The sequence below is a fragment of the Kwoniella europaea genome, chromosome 1 (genome assembly GCF_036810445.1).
Source record: "Kwoniella europaea PYCC6329 chromosome 1, complete sequence".
In the NCBI taxonomy this organism is placed as follows: domain Eukaryota; kingdom Fungi; phylum Basidiomycota; class Tremellomycetes; order Tremellales; family Cryptococcaceae; genus Kwoniella; species Kwoniella europaea.
Window position 1 is genome coordinate 11132581 of NC_089487.1, and position 20041 is coordinate 11152621.

Here is a 20041-nt window from a genome sequence, read left to right on the forward strand (position 1 = left end):
TACCGATAATTCATCAAAGGAATGGATCCGAATGAAGGAAGAACAGAAGGAATAAAGGGGATAATTCGGCTAAGATTGGTTTCATCTTACACAAGCATTCCTTTCCACAGATACTAAAGTGATTGATTACCAAAGATTGGTCGTTCCTAATCTAATCCAACGTGATCTTGACTTGAAGATCGACATGATATAAGATCGACCGCAAACTGCAGATACAGAAACGTTCGAGACTTAGAGGGGTTCAGGTACAGTGTACTCACAGCGGAATCAATTTGAACATGAGCACACCACAGTGACGCTGTGTATACAGACACAGATACACATACTTGAGGTATGTGTATGCACTCACTCAGATTCTTTAGATCCATTTTCACCTACATTTGTACACATGCACGGATCTGTATGAGAACAGATCAGACCATGACGACCAACTGGATACTTTCCTATTGATCACTTGATCTGTGGGAAGGAAAGGAATGGAGAGCTCCAAGAGAAGAGCAGGAAAGGACATCGACAAGGCAGGAACTGCGAGGGAAAGGAGGTCTCCTTCAAGGTGAAGCCAAGGATAAGATAAACTGTAAGCCACAGGTACGAATACCGAAATTGATATAAGAAAGGTGTGTACCATATACAAGCCACATCAGTTACCAGTTTCTGTAAGCTGATCGTCGTATCCAATCTTCGATAGATCGGATGCTTTTGGTCTCCTTCCCCGTTTCTTCACAGTATCAGCAGCAGAATCAATGAAAGATAGGGTATCACATTATCATTTTATTGTGCATACCATAGATGACTTGATATCACACAACCACCATGCAACTTCGCGCATATCTTCCCTCCCGCTTTGAGTCATAGTTGTGCTATAATCCCCAAGAACCAGGTTCCTTCTTTTCCCCTCCTATTGCTCCACTCCCAGACGTTTGATTTTGATTTTGATTCCTTCTCTCCCTACCACCTCCGCCTCCTCCCCAATGACCCCGCTCATACGTGTGTTCCCTATGAGCATGCGTGTGGTTGTGATGCGAATGATGTTGATGGGAGTTTTGATGTTGTCGATGATTATTATGGTGATGATGCGTTGATTCATTATCATTGTTCACTGAACCTGAATTATTGTTGATGTTATTACTGTTGATGTTATTGTTATTATTGATGTTGTAAGGTGGTTTTGAGGTAGCTTCGAGTAATGCTCGATTGGCACGGTATTCGCAGGATGTAGTGGATGGGAGACTGAGTAAGGTGAGGATCTTCTCTCTGTTGATAAGAATAAGGGGGATATGATCAGTATACGAATTTCAACAATCAATAGTCAAATTGAACGACATATCGTATGGAAGAAAGGGTCGGATCTGCGACTTTTTTCAATTGACCCAATCATCGAGACAGTGCCAAACTCACTTCAAAGCTCCACTTCTAACACTATCACTCTCCTCTTCCACCCAAACACTCAAGATATCCTCTGCCTGCCTCACACTCAACACACATTTCTGTATGAATTTGTGTTTATGATGTGACTGATGAGCAAATGTGATTTCTCTGGTCTTTCGAGCGTTTGAGTTCAGCTGGTCTCTTGCGAGGATTGAAAGTGAATAGTGGACTGCTGAGTGTCTACAGGTAGTGTATTGCAATGGTGATATATGTCATGTATAACACCTATCAAGCTGTCTTTTTCACTTTTTCTACATTCCATCCCATCATTCCATTCCTTCCTCTTCGATCATATCTTTGGTGTCAGGGATTCACTCGCAATTTAGGCACACGAGATTCATGTTTTCTGTGCCTAATTTTCAGACCGCATCTCGTAACAACAGCCAGAAATCATATGTTATATCTTACACTTGCATGATGCATTGACCTCACCAAACAATTCATCTCATCTGAGATAGTTTAAACTAGAGCCAACTTGCTAGCGTAGCGTAGCACTAGCATTTCACAGTAGTACCAAAAGACACGAGGATGATGAAATTGACGAGGCTGTTTGAGCTAAATCGCTCTTCAGGCAAAATCGCAATCTGTGCATCAACTTGTCGAAGATCCATTCCAAATGCAAAGCGAAGGTTGTATTGGTTGTTTCTGACCGAATCCAATCACTGATGTTGACTTACAAGAAACACTGACGTCGAATACCCAAGCGGAAAGATGATGGAACGAGATATCTCTAACGCTTCTTTCGCTGAAACAGGTCAAGAATCACCATATAATTATGATAGGTAAGGGGAATCTCAAACTTACAAACAAAGACAAGAGTGTATTGATCCATGTCTGTTTAGGAACAAGCAGATATACGAGACACCGACTGTATCCCATACCTTCATCTCACCATCCTCATCACAGGATGCCTTACAACCTCAGCCAAGCACAGAGACCATACTTTCAAGATCGAGCTCTTTACAATCTAGCGGTTTAGACCTAAGCAAATCTGAACACAGTAGAACACCATTCCTGAGAAGACCTACAGATGAAGTAGGTGGTCATTGGTTAGAAGAGAGACACGAAGCTCCGGAATGGTGGAACTTATTCTACGGTACGTACAGTAACCATCCTTACCTCTACCGCATTCTCATTCTCTGGAAGTCCCAGTCCCAGAAGGCTGACTCTGTTTTGTTGTTTCTTTGGAATGATATAGATTTAGCGGTCGTAGCTGTGCTTACAATCTTCTCAACAAACCACGAACTCAATCAACCGAGTGCTATACCTGTCTTTCTCTCCTACTACGCAATAATCTGTTGGGTATGGACATCCCAGGTCCACTATGATATTCGATATCAGGCATTGGACGGGTGGCATCGCGCTGCAAAGGCTATACAAATTATGACGTTTGTATATATGGGTGCGGCAAGTGGGGATTGGAATCCTGGATTGATAAGGAATGACGAGGATCATCTGGCTACGAAATCTAACATAAGGGCTTCAGAACATCGTACGTCCCATCACGTATGCTGTTGAAACGTCAAGTGATATGACGAGATTGTTCAACTTGACTTTCACGGGTTGTAGGAACCGCAAATGAAAGTTTCAAAACTGTCTTAGCGTCTTTTGTCATATCTAGGGTATTCTTGGCTTGTCAATACTTAATAGGTGAGTATTAGTTCCCATGTCCCTGGGATCCATACGACTGATACAATGTCATGTAGCTGCGATTATTGGTTCTCGAGCCGGAAGGAAGGTCACACCGCATATATACACATTCATATCGCTTGTCATCTCTAGTATCTTTACCATACTCGCCATTGTTTTACCTGCCCACAGCAGAGTGTTGTCCTTGACCAAAGTGGGTAAAGCCCAGCGCTGTACAATATATAGAAAGAGAGGTGACTGACTGCCCGAATACATAGGTCACCCTATTCTATACTGGGATAGGAGTTGAGGTTATAGCAGTATGGCTCTCGCTACCTAAAGATCCTCTTGGTCCGATCCGGACAGAAGCCATGGCGAAACGATATGGTGCGTTCACACTGATAATAATGTGAGTCGTAATCTGTCAAATGATTGATATAAATGGATGATGATCTGATATCGATCCCTCTGACAGTGGCGAAGGTTTCATCTCCATTACTCGCGCTTTCAATCTTGCCATCTCTGGATTTAATATCACTACCGATGTGACATATCCTCAAGTAATACTAGGTCAGCATTACAATTCACTGTCTGAATCTTGAACTGGCTGCTGACTATAAATCTAGCAATCATGATCATGTATTTGCTTTTCACTTTCCTATTCACACGTTTCGATCCCTCAAGGAAAGTTGATTCTTGTCGTGCATTGATATGGGAAACTAGTGAGTCGTATGGTCTATCACATTCTGCTTAACTGCTACTGATACTGTGTTCAGTACACTTTCCCATGCATTTCAACCTAATACTCCTACTTGCCGCATTAGTCGTAAGTTGGATCAGCATGGGAAACCTAGCTGATACTCAGAACGCCATTGTGGCTCTATCATTCGCTCAAGGGATAAGTCAAGTGACAGACCATTACATTAGTACAATCGAAGCTATCATGAATGGCACGGATATCAGCATGAAAGAACAGCATTTTGTTGCACGGTATTTTGACCAGTGAGCTGTCTACGGGAAAACCAGGGGAATCACACCGCTAATATTCTTTTTTCCAGGCTGTATTTACAACCAGGGCAAGCGACTGCCTCATTAAACAACCTATCTCCAGTTTACTGACAATTATTAATGACATTCAGCTATAACACGGAGATTTCGTTACTGCGTATTCTGAGTAACACAGATATCCCCATTGAAGATCCGACCATTTTGGCGTATCAGTATCTTGGACAGATCATGTTCCAAGTGACCAATGTGAGTTTTGCATTATCGGAACCGTGCTCGAGGACTGATAAACCATGTAGAACTATGGAATCGAACTAGATGATAGTATGGTCGAGAACCTACAGAGCTTATATGCAGTAAGACGGATCGAAGATTATGATCGCTGAAGTCGGAGCTGATTGACTTACCAATCAGCTCAATACCACTTGGTCAACGAACGATACCATCCGAGGCAAAATGCAGAGCGAGGCCTTCACCCTCCTTCGAAAAATAATTCAAGAACCAGCCTCAGCCTCTCTGTCAGGTATACTATGGTTGTTCCCCACAGCCGGTATCGCCCTGATCTTCTGTGCCATCCGAGCATTACTATGGCATCGAAATAACACTATGGGGCAAAGTATCATTCATATCACTTGGATTATCCTCGGTTTGGTTCTGGCCTGTTTGGGATTGTTGGATATAGGAAGTAAGAATTTCGATATTTTCGCTGACACAGTGAGGGACGAGTTGAAAGGTGTAAATCCCATGTATTGGCTCGTACATGATAGGATACCATTGGTTATCGTCATGGTCTTCTATATCATTGCGTACCTCTTGAGCTTGATGTGAGTGGTGTCACAGTATGGAGTGCTACGGTGGGATGTCTCGTTGATCATCCTTTGTCATTCGTAGAATATCGAGAGTCATGCACAAACGGCGATACCGTCATGATTCAATGGAGAAGGGAGGAAGGAAGGAACTATGGCGAAACAGTTGACTGAACGAGCATGTCTCTGAAAAAAAGAAAGGATGCATACAGCAACGACTATTACGAATCTCTCGATATAGGTTAATGCATCTTCACTGAACTATACTAATCTTCTGGAGTCGAGTTTCCTAGCTGCTCTCCTTTGGTCATATGATACTGATTCTCAAAGCCTGGCTCCGTGAATCTTTGTCTTATGTTCAAACGATATGAATAAAGGATCTCAGCTATCTTGGCTTCCGACCTTTCTGAACAAGTAGAGTTGAGTATAGGCTTACAGTATACAGTAGGTTCGATATAAGCCACAGTGTATGACTGATCAGCCCAAAATTCATTCTTGTATCTCTTTGAACCTCACACTGTGCTCATCAGATATTTACTGAAACTCTATAGCACTTTTATCGTCACAAAAACAAGAAGATGTTCCGAACGCTCTTAGACTCATTCAGCGAGCTAAGCCTCTAATGGAAAAGTGACAAGGACGGTACGACAGTCGCCGTAAAGGAACTTCCCGATACGTTCGAAGAGCTGTCGCAAGCTTCATGGTCCGAGATAGAAGATATGTTTACCAATAGACCGAAGGCTAAAGCGGTCAGGCGACTGCAGAAGGATCTTACAAAGGCTTGGAAGAGTGCTCGGAAAGAGAGGAAATTCGAGTTAGTCAAGGATCTTGGAATGTAGGTTACGACGCCATTTCCGGTACAGTTCGTTCGTTGATTCACAATATCTCACAGATCTGATGATAAAGGGCGAATTGAGGAGATCACCTTGATTTTCAACTTGGACCCAATCTTTGGTCGGTACGCAACCGGAGCAATTGAAGATGATGTGAGTCGAATTTGGAATTCATATAAAACTGCCTTACTTGTATATTCATAATCGAGACTGATGTCTTACCTACTGTTCACGAAGACACCGATGTTTATCCGATTCTGACATCTGGACGGATTTGCGAGGAGCGAAAAGGGATTGGTGAGTATTCACACACCAGTGAATTATCATATCCTGTTGTTCCTGCTGACCACTGTACTACGAAAAAATTAATGAAATCATCTGAATCCCCTTCACATACCGCGGGATCTATACAGCCTCGAAATTGTCTACTCACGTATGTTAACCATGTTGGATTCTGGGCAAGTACCGACTAAAGAAGAGGCGGTATTCGAGTTCGATCCCGCCAAGAAGAAATTCGTATGCGATGGCGCAAACGATACCAATAGCATCGGAAGACAGATGATCGACCATCAACATCAATGGTGGGAGGCGAGTGGTGGTAAGGCAGCAAAGCTTCGCAGCGTGATATCATATTTGAAGGAAAGTTCGCTGACTGATCGAGTGTAGGAATTATGTCGGACTTAACTGAAAGGATAACAGAGGCAGTGAGGAGAAGAAGACCTTGAGGAAGGAGTGACTGAGTGACCTCAGTACATCATCAGGGGAGGGCTGAGCTTCTCTAGATAGCGCTCAATGATTTTACGTATGACATGAATGAATATCTGCTTGGTGATCTAACCGACACAGATCGAAGACATCCCTTGTGGTACCGTTGGCAAGATGGAGTTGCGCCTCATTTGTAAGACATGTTATAACATATATCTACCATGACCTAAAATTATATTTTGAAAGTCGTGACCATGCCACATAGCCCTGCCTTCGTCAACGCTCCTTGCAAAGGCAAAAGAAAGCGCCTTCTCCAGATGAAGGATTTGTCTGAAGGCAGTGCTCCCATCCTTTCATAGACTGCACGTAACATCATACGATATATTCAAGAGAACGAGTTATCCGGAGAAATCAAAAGAGTTTCGTTGAAATGTCGTTTTGGCCTTCTCCACTAGCACATAGCAGAATAGCAAGCAACGCTGAGAGTACATACAAAAGGCATCGACCTAAAAGCCCACCGTTGATTATCATCCAAGCCATTCATATGTTGATCAAGGAACATGTTTCTAGACAAAGACAAATCGACAGTCATCTCAGATGAGATCATCGTGAACGTTACTGAGATCACCGAGATTCCCAGTACGTTCGAAGAGTTGAAGGAGATTGAATGGCCTCAAATCACGAGATACATGGAAACCAATCCGAAAGCTAAAGCGTACAGGGGGTTGAGGAATGAAATGGCAAAAGAGGTAGATAAAGTAATGATCAGTCGACACGGTCATTCCTACGGGGGTACTTATCATATGTCAGTCCTGCTCATTGTGTGCGAACACGAGAATAACGTTAGTTATGCTAATCCAAAAAAATACTGCGATGTGTCCGTCGTTACTGCAGACCCGAAAGTAAGAAAGATACATTCATATCCGCTTGGACAGAGGCACTCGTGGGACATTCCAAAGAAGATATGACCGCTATGTGAGTTTCGCCACCTCTTTTCCCGATTGTGTCTATCTCTGATGCATCGGATGTTTCAGGCAGAAATGTCTTTCCACGAAGTCCATCTGGCCAGAGCTCAAAGATCCCGTGAGAAAACAGTAAGTGAAGTAACATAATTATGACCATATTGTACATTAGAGGTTGGTTACTCGTACTGACGCCGTGGATGGAAACTGTGTGTACTGTAGTTACAAAGATCAAGTTGATAGTATTATCAAGTCTATGAAATCAGGACAAGTGCGAGTCCCCGATACGGCTGTTTTCAATTACAATCCTGACGAAGAGGGTTTCGTAGTGAAGACCCAAGTGACTGGGTTTGGAAGTATGGAACAAATCGCCCAATATATACTGGATCATCAGAAGAACTGGGCCGAATCTGCCGAAGACGGTGAGTTGAGTTGAGTCGAACGGTCCTTATCACTTTTTGGTTCTTGAAATAAAGTACAATACTGACTCTGTTGACTCGGAACACATCAGATGGCAGTGGCTGGTTGGGACTCTTCAGAAGCTCTTGCTGTACCAGTGGTGACGAATAAGGGTCGGAAGCCTCAGTAAGCTACAATACTGTAATTTACTGAGTTGATCAAGTCAGTTTCAGATGTCTTACGAGATGAATTGCAATGTTCGTGATGTATTGTATAGTCTCGATACAATTGACCAAATATGCAATGACATGTGCAGTGATTGCTTTCCGTTGGTTTGTTGCATTAATGAGCAGATCGTGCCCTTACAGTCTTCGATTTGACAGGACTATAGCTACATGATGATTTTTATCTATAAAGAGCAAGGTCTAGAAAGTACAGCACAGTATCTTCTTCTACAGATCAAATACACTCGATTGTCCATATATCATAAATCATTGAATTTTCCCCTGCTACTCGACCACCATCCTATCAGCCCACTTAAGCTAGGTCTCAGCCTATGACCTCTTTCAGTCCCCGGAGAAGGTAATTTCATCGTCATCTCTAAGTCGATCTGGTTGGGTAGAGCTTGCCATGCGGCTTTGCCTGATAATCCTCGATGTACCGATAAAGGCAGAAATACTCTCGGTTCGCCATTGACCAGCGAGACTGTCAATGCACCTCTAGGGTCGGTGGAGAATATCTGTCCGGACAATACGTCGATAAGTGGTAATAGTGGTTTATATCCTGTTTGTTCAGGATTCAAATGTATTCCAATGGCTGGTACGGATGATCCGTAATTTGTCAATACAGATAATAAAGGTGGTTTGGATAATGCGATGGTATGATTACCCAATTGATAAGCTTTCATCAGTGTCGTAAGGGATTCAGGATGAGACGTGAATGCAGATCGACGAGCTTCGTTCAATGATTTGATGATGGCGTATGCGTTCTATGACGAACATACGTTATCAGCATTGAGTCCACGGTGCGGAAGAGGAGCGGAAGCCAACACAGGCTCACCGTCATTTCGGGATATCCATATGACCACATCGCTTCTCGGTTCAAAGGATCATGTCCACCACGAAGGCCCTGGAAATCATAACACCAATCAGATTGAGCCGACCTTTGGGATATAGTACAGCCAGCTCACGTGTTCTCCCCCTTGGTAGAATATCGGAACCCCGTCATTGACAAATGGATATACAGCGGCATTCTTGATCAACTATAGTTGATGAAGTCAGTAATCTATCCGAGCTTGTCTATCATCAAGTGATTGTATGACTTACCGATGGATCATCTGTCAACCCAGCAAACCTTGGGAAGTCGTGATTACTAAGGACCGACAGGTCAACTGAACGCTCATCATTGTATCGAGAAAAACGCTCACTCTAGGAAAGATCCCAGAGTGGTGGGGTCAGGAAATAGTCTATGAACTGTGGTGATCATATCTACCAGTTCCGCTAACGAGCCTAGGGGGGTTTCAAAAGCTCGTCTGACAAGAATGAAAAGCACATATCAGCTTAGGGTCATGATCACAGGGATCAAGGTAGATGTTTTTGCATCTGTCTCGCTCAATGGGTAGGCTGAGAGGCAAAAAATATCTCACCTGATATGAAAGAAAGTCGCAAAATCCAATATACTCGTCATACTTTCTTTCTGATACGGCGCAAGGTATGCTGGATCTACTCGCCAAGATAAACAATCAGACTCACGCCTGGAAGAAGCAGAAGAGACTCACCTCCGTGTAGAACTTCGCCCATAGCTACCACTCCAGCAGCGTTCACGAAACCTGGCCAAAAATCTTTTCGGACATGTTTGACGGTATCTATTCTCAACGCATCTATATGGAATACCTTAACGAGATCTTGGATCCAGCTGTACAGAGAAGCAATAACGTGTGGGGATTCGGTGTTGAGGTCGGGCATGTTTTCGGATAACCAGCCTAACGGTAGAGATGTAAAAATCAGCACAGTGGGAAAGGATTGATACCTTGAGAGGGTTGGGAATATGTCGTGTCAAAGTAGAAAAAGGGTTATGCTGATGGACACGAAAGCGATGCTGAGCAAGAAGAGCGGAACCTACAATTTTCAACATCCCACTGATCATCCCAATCTGGCGAACAGTACGTATGAAAGTCGGCAGGCGAGTTGAACGGTCCATACCTCTGAGAAGGTAGGAATGTATCTTTCGACTCTACTCCTACGTGATTCGCGACCTTTCGTACATTTGCGAGTTCTCAGCTAAAGTTCATTTGTAGTCATACGGTACGGTATTGCACTCACCACATCCACCATGAGATACATCCCTCGCGCATGTATAGCAGCACTAAGATCCAGTAGATCTTGAGGCGTACCGAAGTGCTTATTGAGCTCTTGAGAGCGGAAGTTGAGGCGATTTATCAGCTATATAGTGTAGCAATTGAGCATGTAAGGCCTACCAAAGATATTCGATGTCCAATATCCTGTTGTTTCATCAGCACAAGGACGACATCTTGATACGGGGCTACTCACCGTGATACGATTCATGATCATATAATCCATCTATATTAGCTACGACCGGTGATATCCATACTGGATCAAAGAGCGATATAAATCAGTATCAGTTCACACCTCTTAGCTTGGCGCATGGTCTTTAGTATGTAATGCTTAGTATGTAATGCACGATCGCAAAGATATAGATCATGACTTACTCGTATCAAATCCCATTCCCTGTATATAATCCAATTTCCTCTCTATACCCTTCCAACTCCCTCCGCAATGTTTTTTCTCAGCGGGGTCACAAGCCGGTACCTGATCGTCTGAACGGGCGAATCGATCTGTGAGGACCTGGTATATCGACCGAGAGCGTAGATCGGATGTGGTCAGACTTTGGACTTGGACCAGGGGCGATAAGGCGAGTAAGAGCAGGGAGAGTAGCATGGTACGAAAATGAAGATTTGGTAAAATGGTGCGTGTAGGTTCAGGAGCAAAAAGGAATCGAGGCTCGTCGGTTATACAGCATGGACTGGACTGGAGAATATGTGGCTGTATGTCTATGATACGTGAATAGAGACAGCGAACAAAGCTGCCCTGCTAATATATCTATATGTATGTACGGGTGTAAACAATTTCAATTTCATCTCATCTCTCGTCTTTGATCGGGGTCCCATAACACGAAACACGACACACCCTGAGAAATTGACGATGGATTGCCGTAACACAGCTTGAGCTGCCCTGACACATAAAACATAGCATCTGTTCATCTACATCTAACAATACATAGTAGCAAACTCAATTTCAATCAGTGTCCGTTTTTATCTTCTCATATTCCTGTGTTCTTCTCAATGCACCGCTTGCAGCGGCCAACCACCTATGATCCTCCTTCATGGAGTGTTAACTATGGGTTATCCTTGAATCTCTCCACTTCTTCCTCTTGCACGATCTCATCAATCCCTGAAGGACCTTTCGAGGGGCTTGATCTTCTTCTACCACTCGATTCTCTTCTTCCCTCACCACCACCACTCGACCCTCTGCGATGCTCTCTACCTCGACCACTAGCCGGGGGCACAGAGAAGTAATCGCTAGTTCGTATGTCGTACATTGGCGAGATATCCGGCCGCATAGATTGTCGAGTCGTATTCCCGGGTGAAGGGAATGGCCCAGACATGTGAGGTGATGGGAACGGTCCTGACATAGTAGTTGGGAATGGTCCGGACATCGTTATCGATGCTTTCCTACTTTTTTTAGGATTAGGTACACTCGATGTTGCCGTCGAAGGGTAAGGTGCCGATGCAAGTGGGATGGTTTCTGAACTGGCCGAGTTGGGCATCTCCGAGTCAGCTGAATCGGTATGATGATGTCCGGACGGGAAAATTGGTGGAGGAGGCGATCTTGTCCTGGTGCGATTGGGGGATATTGGGTCGTTCATATCGATCAATTGGTATTCTTCCGGTCCTTCATTGATTCCACCTCCTAAAGTCGATCCTCTGGATGATCGTTTGTCTGCAGCTCGAGTCCGTCTGCCCTCGTCATCTTCCTCAGCTACTTCAGGCAAATATCCCAGTCGAATCGAATCATTCCCTTCCGTAGTGGACATCCAAGAATCACCTTCGTATTCTGACCCGGAGAATCCCTCTACCATGGATTTCTGCCTTTGGGTAGATGTATGTTTCTTCGTGCGTAATGAGGAGAAACTACTGTCACTCTTATATCCAGCAGGTTTGGGTCTCTCTGGGGCAGATTTGTAGGTGACGACTCCAGCTGCGCCGAATTTCCTTCTGAGCCAGAACCACCAAGCACAGAACGCTGCAGCCGCTAGGACAAAGAATCCGACAACACTGACGACAGCGATAACAGTCGTATTAACGACTTTCTTCTCCGCACCTTGGGAAGGCTGTGAACCAGGATTGGTGGATGTTCCTCCAGAACTGGTCTGCTGATCGGAGGAGACGGAAGCGAGAGACTGACGTTGCACCCGTACAGCATAGAAATCCTGAGAAGCGATCGACGCGTTCGTCAATGGGACGAGACCGACAGTCGGCTGCCAAGTCTTTTGCTTATTGGTATCTGGGTATTGGAAGACGCTGTAGACATTCTTCATGAAGGAGCTTCCAAGGATGCTACAGGCACATGACTGTATCAGCAAAACGATGGGGAAAGAATGATCTGTGAACCCACAAATCTCCAGAGTCGCCAAGATTGCTCGAATACTGGATCATACCGATGCACTGCTTCTGGCTGGCATCTTCCGGATCGGGATAAGTCATGTCGAGTGGGTGGACTGGGATAGCCTGTCCGGCGATGTTGAAAGTAAGGGAGACTTGTTGTGTGCAGGCCATACGGTCTGTGATGCAAGTCAACAGTCAATATGTGATTACACACACCAATGTATGTTACTCACAGAAACCATCGGAGCTCATCGATATACCCATAGCACCATAAATAGCATCTGCATAAGGTCTATACCCCGTCAAGATTTGCACACCACCTGAATCTAGTACGGCGAGGGGAGTAGTCTTCGTAGCGTAGACTTGACTAGGTCCGAGAGTAACGTTCGTGATTGTTGGTCCAGAACCATTCTCTTGATCAGCCCACGTAGTCACCGATACACCTTGAATAGGTATTCGCCAATGCAGATAACCCGTCAGACCCAGTTGAGGTTGTGATATGATAGGTATATAGGGTGGTTCGCAAGGTGATGGGCATATACTTTGATCGACAGCTCCGATGCCGAATGTCGAACTGGTCCGTACGTCTTCTCTGCGTTCTAAAGCTAACGAGAAGAGTCTCTCTGACGGTGCCGAAGCTCCCGCTCCAAACAAGTTGTCGAGGAAAGTAGCTCCATCGGGATTCGAAGAGGTGGTACCTCCAATAGCGTTCAGGATAGTCGAACTTGCTGGTGCTATTGTACATTTCATTTAGTATGCGGAAGTTAGTCCCAAGATAAGATGAGAAGATCGACTCACGAGCTAGACCTAAAACACCTGCAAAATTTCCACCTTTCAAATCTTCATTTGTGATATCCGTAGCAGCTATGAACGCCTGATATCCAATTCCAAAATCTCCTACCTGAATTTCTTCCCAATAGATATCCCCATCGACTGCACCGGACTGATAAGTCAAATCGGCTGATACACCCGAATCAAGTGATTCGGTGGCGTTGAACAAGAAGGGAGCGGATTGGCAGGATGACGATGTACAGTCTGTAGTCGCAACCCACTATATCAAGATAATCTTTAGGTCAGCGAACACGAATTTGATGAGAACGGTATACCAACATACCATATCTGATGAACCCAAATCCACCTGTAACTTGACAGACTGTATATCCAGCCCATTCCATGACGGTGCACCTCTCCTTCTGATGCTTCTTCGTTTGTTTGATCCATCATTCGCGCCATGCCCCAACTGGACATCGACACTGTAGACAGCTTCCGTATCGCTATCTCCTGCCAGTGTCAAATTCAGCAAGACACCAGGTACGTAAGCTGTTTGAGTGGGCTGAGAAGCGGAGGCACTGTAGGATCGTGATCGGGAAGCGCTGTAGGACCAAAGAGAGGTAAACGATGTTGAGCGATAATAAGATGAAGATGTTGATGGGGTGAAAGACGAATTGATGTCGGAAGTACTATACGTACCCGTAGGGTATGCATCTGAAGCGTTATATATATCGGCAGAGGAAGAGAATGAGGGTGAAGTCGATGGACCAGTGAACAGAGGCCGCTGCGTTGTTGATGAGAGACTATCCGATGCTGATTCTCCGCTAAGTGACTCCGAAGCTGATGCAGCTCCTTCATCTGCGTTATCCTGTCGCTTCTGACCTTTCTCCCATATCTGCTCTGATTTACTGGGCCGTAGTGTAGTATAGCGGTTACGGCGAGGTCTAGTAATGGTAGGAGTGGTATAAAGAAAGGGGCAAGCGGAGTTTAAAGGACATTCTGGTGTTGTTGGGGAAGGATCAAGGATGAACGGATGTGAAGACGGCCCAGCGACGGGTTGATGGTCTATGGGAAATGGACCCATCATTTCTATAGTGATACTGAGCAGTGAGTGAACATCAGCATCAGCGGATATCCATTTAATCAAAGAAAGAACCAAGAGAGATGGAGAGAGAGGATTGGGATAAAAAAGGATACATCGTCAAGATGGAAAGATAATAACCAGGTCAGGCAGATTCATAATCCAATGACACTATCCGCATCTGTACAGGTCAAGGCCCATTCATCTATGGAATGAAACTCACGTGAACACTCCTCTCAACACAGCTTGGCCATATTATCCTTGTTACACTATATATGATCTCGGATCTCAAGCTATAGCCCTGTCCGTCGACGTTCTAAGAGACCCGCTGTGTACCTCCGCTCGACAGTAAATCGATAGAATTGGATGTTGAGAGGTAGTGTGGGGACGCGGTAGGATGAAGGAAACAGGTTGGGATAGGAGAAAGGATGAAGGCAATATCGATGTGGATGTGATTTTCTCGATGACTGTTAGTACAGACTTGAAGATGGTCTCGTGTTCAAGTGAGCTGACCTAATGGACTCGTGACCTTTGCGAGAAAAATAAGCGACGGTTTTGCGGTGGGCTGATGTCTGATGATTGTTGATGGGCACCTGGCCTTGTATGAAGATGGGTATGGTTCTCGATACGTGATGTCAAATACCATATAATGGCATTGACATGCGATGGATGATAGATCAATGATTGAATGGGAGATGATGAAGATGTTTAAGTGATTTAAGCCTTTTTCAGTGGTAAAAAGGGACGACGGTAGGTGGAAATGAACCCTGTTTTACCCCATCCGTGTCATCCGAACAGCTTACATAGCCCCCTTGGCCCTTCCACTATCATTCGTTCATCAATTCCCGTTGACACTGAATGCATCATACAACCTCTTTGGCCTTACTGCTCACCATCTCTTTCGTGCATACTGCCCGCTTTGAACGGTGTCGTTAGGGAATTTGGCACGATCGGTGATGCTGGAGAGAAAGAAAAGCTACGGGAGCCCCGTTCTGCTGTCTGGTTGCTCGGGGGAGGTTAAACGAAGAAACCTCCGATTTGCAGCGAAAGCGAGAATATACACAGGTACAACATGCATTTATATACAAACACATTCACCACAATCTAATTTATGCAGACATCATATCACCTCTAACTTCTGCTTCTTCTCCTGCAACAACTTTCTTGGCTTTGTGATCATCAAACCAGATCACCCTGTCAATAGATATCATCAGCAAGTATTCACAAAACTTATTATAATCCAACACTCACATTGCGGTGGTGTCATCCCTTGCACTTCTTGCACCAGGAGACCTAAGACTCAAAAATTGTCTTCTCAGCTCTCTATCATCTCCTCCTAGGGCATTCCTGATCAAATGAGTAGCAGCATTGTTATCTTCATATACCCATTTACCCTCCACTGGCAAATCCTCCATTGGGAAAGGATGCTCATTCTCAGGCAATGGTGTGGAGTGAGGGCATGATGCCATGACTTGTACTTTCGATTGATCAGGGTGGTTCTCATGAATCAAATGAGATGCAACCAAGTAGGAAGCTTCTTCTGAGGTGAGCCTATCCCACACTATAATATATATCTTGAATTTAGTGTCTGTTTAATCTGCCAAAAAAGATAGATAAAATAGAAACTCACAGCCGTCAGTAGCCAGAACCACAAATTTGAGCTCTTCTCCAGATCTAGGGTGTATGTCTCTGATAGCAATCTCTGGTTTAGCAGTGACATAGGGAGGTGTCTTGCTGGGACATTTTTTGAACCATTTCCATCTTCTGTGGGGCTCTTTTTGGAACAGAGTTCTTTGGATGCTAAGATACTTGTGATATTAGACAATCTCAAAAAAGTGAAGATGTCTTGAGATGATGACCTACTCTTGGAAATCATCATAACCAATTTTATATGCATCATCTCCAAAAGCTCTTGAAGGTTGTAATCCACCCAGGACTCTGTTGGTATCACCATATCCTTGATTATGGATTGCTGTTTGCCTCTCATCTTCAGGATGCTCATTCCTAATTCTGATTTTCCAATATGAATCAGCCCCACTACAAGCTGAGTGTTAAACAGGTGAACTCACCTTTCAGCTTCTTGTTCATTCTCACAAGTAGCATCTTCAGTCAAGATATCACACCTCCATTCCCCTTTTGCAGAATTCCACCATCCAGCTATAGCTCTTGTATCTCCCACATTAGCCACATATAGTTTGTCAGTTTCAACATCCACTATGGCTGTAAGAGCGCAGGAGCCATTGTCAAACAGGTTTGCCAGGCCAAGTTGGGTAGGTGAGTGAGGTGGGAGATCTGGTATATTGTCTGCAACAGCGTGAAACAGGGTTGACCAAGTGCTTTGGATAAGGTTAACATCAACAGCTAAGAAGCTATATATGTATGATGAGCTTTGCATACTGTAAATGATATGAATATATGCTCACCTTGCAGCTAACATTTGAGCAAATGATTGTGGCCCATCTGCACTGATACCAGCAGGTATCCACTCATCCGTGAGCTTTGATCCTGACCCAGACCTTTCACTAATAGTCTCATTCTCCCAAGCTTTCCCATCATTGTACCCCTTGTTCAAAAGGCTAGCAGCATTCCAAGCAAGACAACCATGGAGAGTTCTGCTAAGTAAGTCAGAAATATATGGTCCACCATGTCCATCAAACACACTAAACATCATCACATCTCTCTTCCCATCCCCTTCCACAATATCTTCACCTTGTTTATTGGGGTATAACTTGGTCCTGGTATCCCACCAATTTTTCCAAAAATACCCCTCACTAGTAAGAAGCTTTTCCAAATCTGATTTACTGATGATATCTGTTGAATATCTGTCTTCACCCGTATCAGAAGAAGGTAGACTGTTGATTTCCCAACTCTTCACATGATTGCACTCTCTATTGACATATACCTTATTCTCCTCACTTTTCAACTTGGTTTCTACCTCTTCTTTTTTAAGCAGAACGTGAGAGAAAATCGTTCTAATGGGCCCATCAGGTGAATCAAGAGTATAAGTGAACTCAACTGCCTTAGAAGGGATGGTCCTGATCTTAGCTGGCAAACCACTGAATAAGGTTGTATCCTTGTATCTGTCTGTCATGTCGGCTACCTCCACGACAAGGAATACTGGTATAGGAAGTTACGTAAGGGATCACGATATCGGTTAATGGGTAGCGATATCGTTGGTATAACAAGGAGATAGTAGGATATAGGAGAAGGATAGGATTTATTGTAGATATCATTCAACTTCGTTCATTTATCTTCTACAATGGACATTGGACTTCCAGGATAGTTAGATATATATATCCTCTCTAATTTCAGTATTCATTCTGTCTCCCCATGAATTCTCAATTGTTGTCTTGTCTTACTATTGATTCCACGATATCACTTCGCACTTCAGTATCTCCTCAAGGCTACAACGTCTATTGTCCCCTTGGAAGTCATACCTCTCTAGCTGAGTACTTGTTCCTTAGCTAGGATATCGTATAAGTCTTAACGATATCGGGTTAGTTGAACGATTTCGTTGATCACTCAACGAAGTCGTTCATCTCTTATATACTTCGGTTAGATTATTATATCATCCGTTGTCCTCTTATCATCTGCTCGCCTATCTAGGCCGTCTCCTATATGATTAAGGCTGCCTACTGAGGTCTTAGTTAGATCATCGTGACATTTCTGTTATATTGCTAAATTATGTGGCATACTTAGGCCTTGACCCGACGATTGGCCAAAGATGGAACTTGGTTTCCTCTTTCTTAGGTTCTTTCTTCATTCTCATACCACCACATAAAGCAGCCATAAATGAACCATCTCCCCCTGCTTTTTTCCATTGTCTGTATCTCCATAGAACCCATAGGCAGAACTAAATCAACAAAGGTTAGCCCAGTCCATCTTGCTTGTTCATGAGAAATTGCAGATTCATACCAATCCTCCCAAAGTCCCCAAAATACCTCCAATCACAGCTCCACCATTATCTCCACTGGTGCTTGAATTTGTGCTTGTACCTTGACTAGGAAACACTGCTGTTGCACCTGAATTTGAGGCAGTAGCTGTGGCTGTAGGATTGCTTTGATTTCCTGGTGATTCTGATGTGACACATATCACATAATCCAAAGCAAATAACAAGCCATCATACTGATTAGTGATGGATATCTGGTGTACTTGTGATGAATCTAAGTAAGTTGTGAAGTACAGAAGGGTATTGTAAGTCTCTATAGTAGTAGAAGCATTGTATGTTCCAGCTACTTTGGAGTCCACTGACACCTGATAGGAACCAAAACCAGGTCCAGTCATTCCCATGATATAAAAGGCACTGCCTACTTGTTATCAGCTTTATGTTAGTGAAAAAGTTAAAATTGAGGTCTACATACCTTGACAGGCAAAGGAGGCAGATGCACCTCCAGAAGATGTGTAGCTAACTGTCTTCTCATAGAAGTTACCATTTTGAATGGCAGATATATCAGATTTTGAAGCGGAGGTAGATTGAAAGCCATTATACCTGATCAGTGAGGATGCATCATCAATTGTGTTGTTGCTTGCACTCCTAATCAACTAATCTATTAGTAGTAGTAACAAAAAAACAGCTGATATCAAGCTCACCCAGATACTACTACTTGTGTTTGCATTTGGACACCATGAAATATGAAAGTCTCTGGGGTTTGTGCTTGACAATCTAATTTTGCAGAATGGGTCCCAAATGAGGTAGACAAGCTAACCATGCCTGATTCTCCAGACTTTTTATCTGATGATCCATCCAGACCAACTATGATTTGATAGGCTGCAGTTGGAACATGAATGAAAGCTATATTTGTGACTGCTCATATATGATCAGAGTAGAAGTATATCTGAGCTGTGAACTTACACTGAGCTGTGAACTTACAATAGAACTCTGGTAATTCAATGGTGAATTGCTCTTGCCCCAAACATTGATTACTTCCATCTGGAAGTTGCATCCACGAGCTTCCACCAGTTTCTCCTTTGGAAAGAGAGTAGGTAAGCAGGGGAGAAGCAGCACTGATCCAGAGTTCAGCTTGAGATGGGTTGCTCATTGTCTTGAGAGATGATGGGAGATGATGGAATGATCTCAAAGTGGAAATTGAGATGATCATAGTAAAAAACCCCTGGGCATTCTCCTTTCTATGTTTTGCCAAAATCTAGTTAGGTTCTTGATGCAAGGAAATTATCAATCTCATAACATACACTCTTTTGGGTCTTTGTAACAGTTACTGTAACTGAAAGGATTGCCCAGCTCAGCTTTGTTATTGTACCCCAGAATTCCCCAGATAACTGCCTTTCCCAAAGGAAGTGAAAGGAAGTAGATGTGCAAACTTTGTATGAAGTCTATATGCCATCTATTTTGATCTCAAACATATAAAGTCTCATCACAATCCATCATTGTCATCCTGTTTGTTCAACCAGAAATAACCAAGGTAAAATACAGCAACCATCATTACATTTTTTACAATACTGTCTTGAAGACTTGACATATACAGCAGAGCTGATTGTACAATACTTATACCAAGTAAGTAAAACCATGATCTGTCTTGATACTACTGCTGATGTCTACTCAGAATGCTAGTCTACAGCGCTGCTGGACACTTGATGTCATCTTACCCTTATTACTATGGAAATATGTATGGTGGGATGTATAATGGGTGGGGTAGATGGGGTGTTGGTCCCAACTATGGAACAGGCTGGCCAACTAATGGGTGGTATGGACCTTACAACTACATGTCTGGAACATATTG

At 43.7% G+C, this 20041-nt stretch overlaps 6 protein-coding genes across 6 annotated transcripts; 2 read left to right on the forward strand and 4 right to left on the reverse strand.

The window, feature by feature from the left end:
• Positions 1-2139: 2139 nt before the first annotated feature.
• Positions 2140-6426, forward strand: V865_004228 (uncharacterized protein; the record flags this gene model as incomplete). Its single annotated transcript, XM_066228013.1, has 19 exons — positions 2140-2210; positions 2271-2524; positions 2627-2920; positions 2998-3078; positions 3135-3271; positions 3336-3466; positions 3533-3627; positions 3684-3779; positions 3834-4059; positions 4116-4133; positions 4197-4311; positions 4362-4418; positions 4477-4886; positions 5500-5703; positions 5761-5854; positions 5939-5946; positions 5993-5998; positions 6115-6299; positions 6368-6426. The coding sequence occupies 19 exons, from the start codon at positions 2140-2142 to the stop codon at positions 6424-6426; spliced, it is 2541 nt and encodes an 846-aa protein (XP_066084110.1).
• A 540-nt stretch (positions 6427-6966) lies between these two features.
• V865_004229 (uncharacterized protein) lies at positions 6967-7957 on the forward strand (the record flags this gene model as incomplete). Its single annotated transcript, XM_066228014.1, has 5 exons — positions 6967-7211; positions 7301-7381; positions 7441-7500; positions 7591-7790; positions 7887-7957. 5 exons carry the CDS (start codon positions 6967-6969, stop codon positions 7955-7957), a joined length of 657 nt encoding a protein of 218 aa, XP_066084111.1.
• Positions 7958-8251: 294 nt separating this feature from the next.
• V865_004230 (uncharacterized protein) lies at positions 8252-10724 on the reverse strand (the record flags this gene model as incomplete). Its single annotated transcript, XM_066228015.1, has 12 exons — positions 8252-8755; positions 8827-8895; positions 8957-9028; positions 9093-9138; positions 9194-9298; positions 9413-9488; positions 9545-9748; positions 9889-10021; positions 10089-10177; positions 10244-10267; positions 10317-10376; positions 10496-10724. The coding sequence occupies 12 exons, from the start codon at positions 10722-10724 to the stop codon at positions 8252-8254; spliced, it is 1611 nt and encodes a 536-aa protein (XP_066084112.1).
• Positions 10725-11181: 457 nt separating this feature from the next.
• On the reverse strand, positions 11182-14306 carry V865_004231 (uncharacterized protein; the record flags this gene model as incomplete). The annotated part of the gene is made up of 5 exons (XM_066228016.1): positions 11182-12403; positions 12462-12627; positions 12685-13185; positions 13250-13502; positions 13566-14306. The coding sequence occupies 5 exons, from the start codon at positions 14304-14306 to the stop codon at positions 11182-11184; spliced, it is 2883 nt and encodes a 960-aa protein (XP_066084113.1).
• A 1106-nt stretch (positions 14307-15412) lies between these two features.
• Positions 15413-17394, reverse strand: V865_004232 (uncharacterized protein; the record flags this gene model as incomplete). The annotated part of the gene is made up of 6 exons (XM_066228017.1): positions 15413-15497; positions 15555-15864; positions 15934-16103; positions 16167-16313; positions 16373-16672; positions 16727-17394. The coding sequence occupies 6 exons, from the start codon at positions 17392-17394 to the stop codon at positions 15413-15415; spliced, it is 1680 nt and encodes a 559-aa protein (XP_066084114.1).
• Positions 17395-17985: 591 nt separating this feature from the next.
• V865_004233 (uncharacterized protein) lies at positions 17986-19342 on the reverse strand (the record flags this gene model as incomplete). The annotated part of the gene is made up of 5 exons (XM_066228018.1): positions 17986-18156; positions 18219-18610; positions 18665-18837; positions 18894-19107; positions 19174-19342. 5 exons carry the CDS (start codon positions 19340-19342, stop codon positions 17986-17988), a joined length of 1119 nt encoding a protein of 372 aa, XP_066084115.1.
• Between the last annotated feature and the right edge of the window lie 699 nt (positions 19343-20041).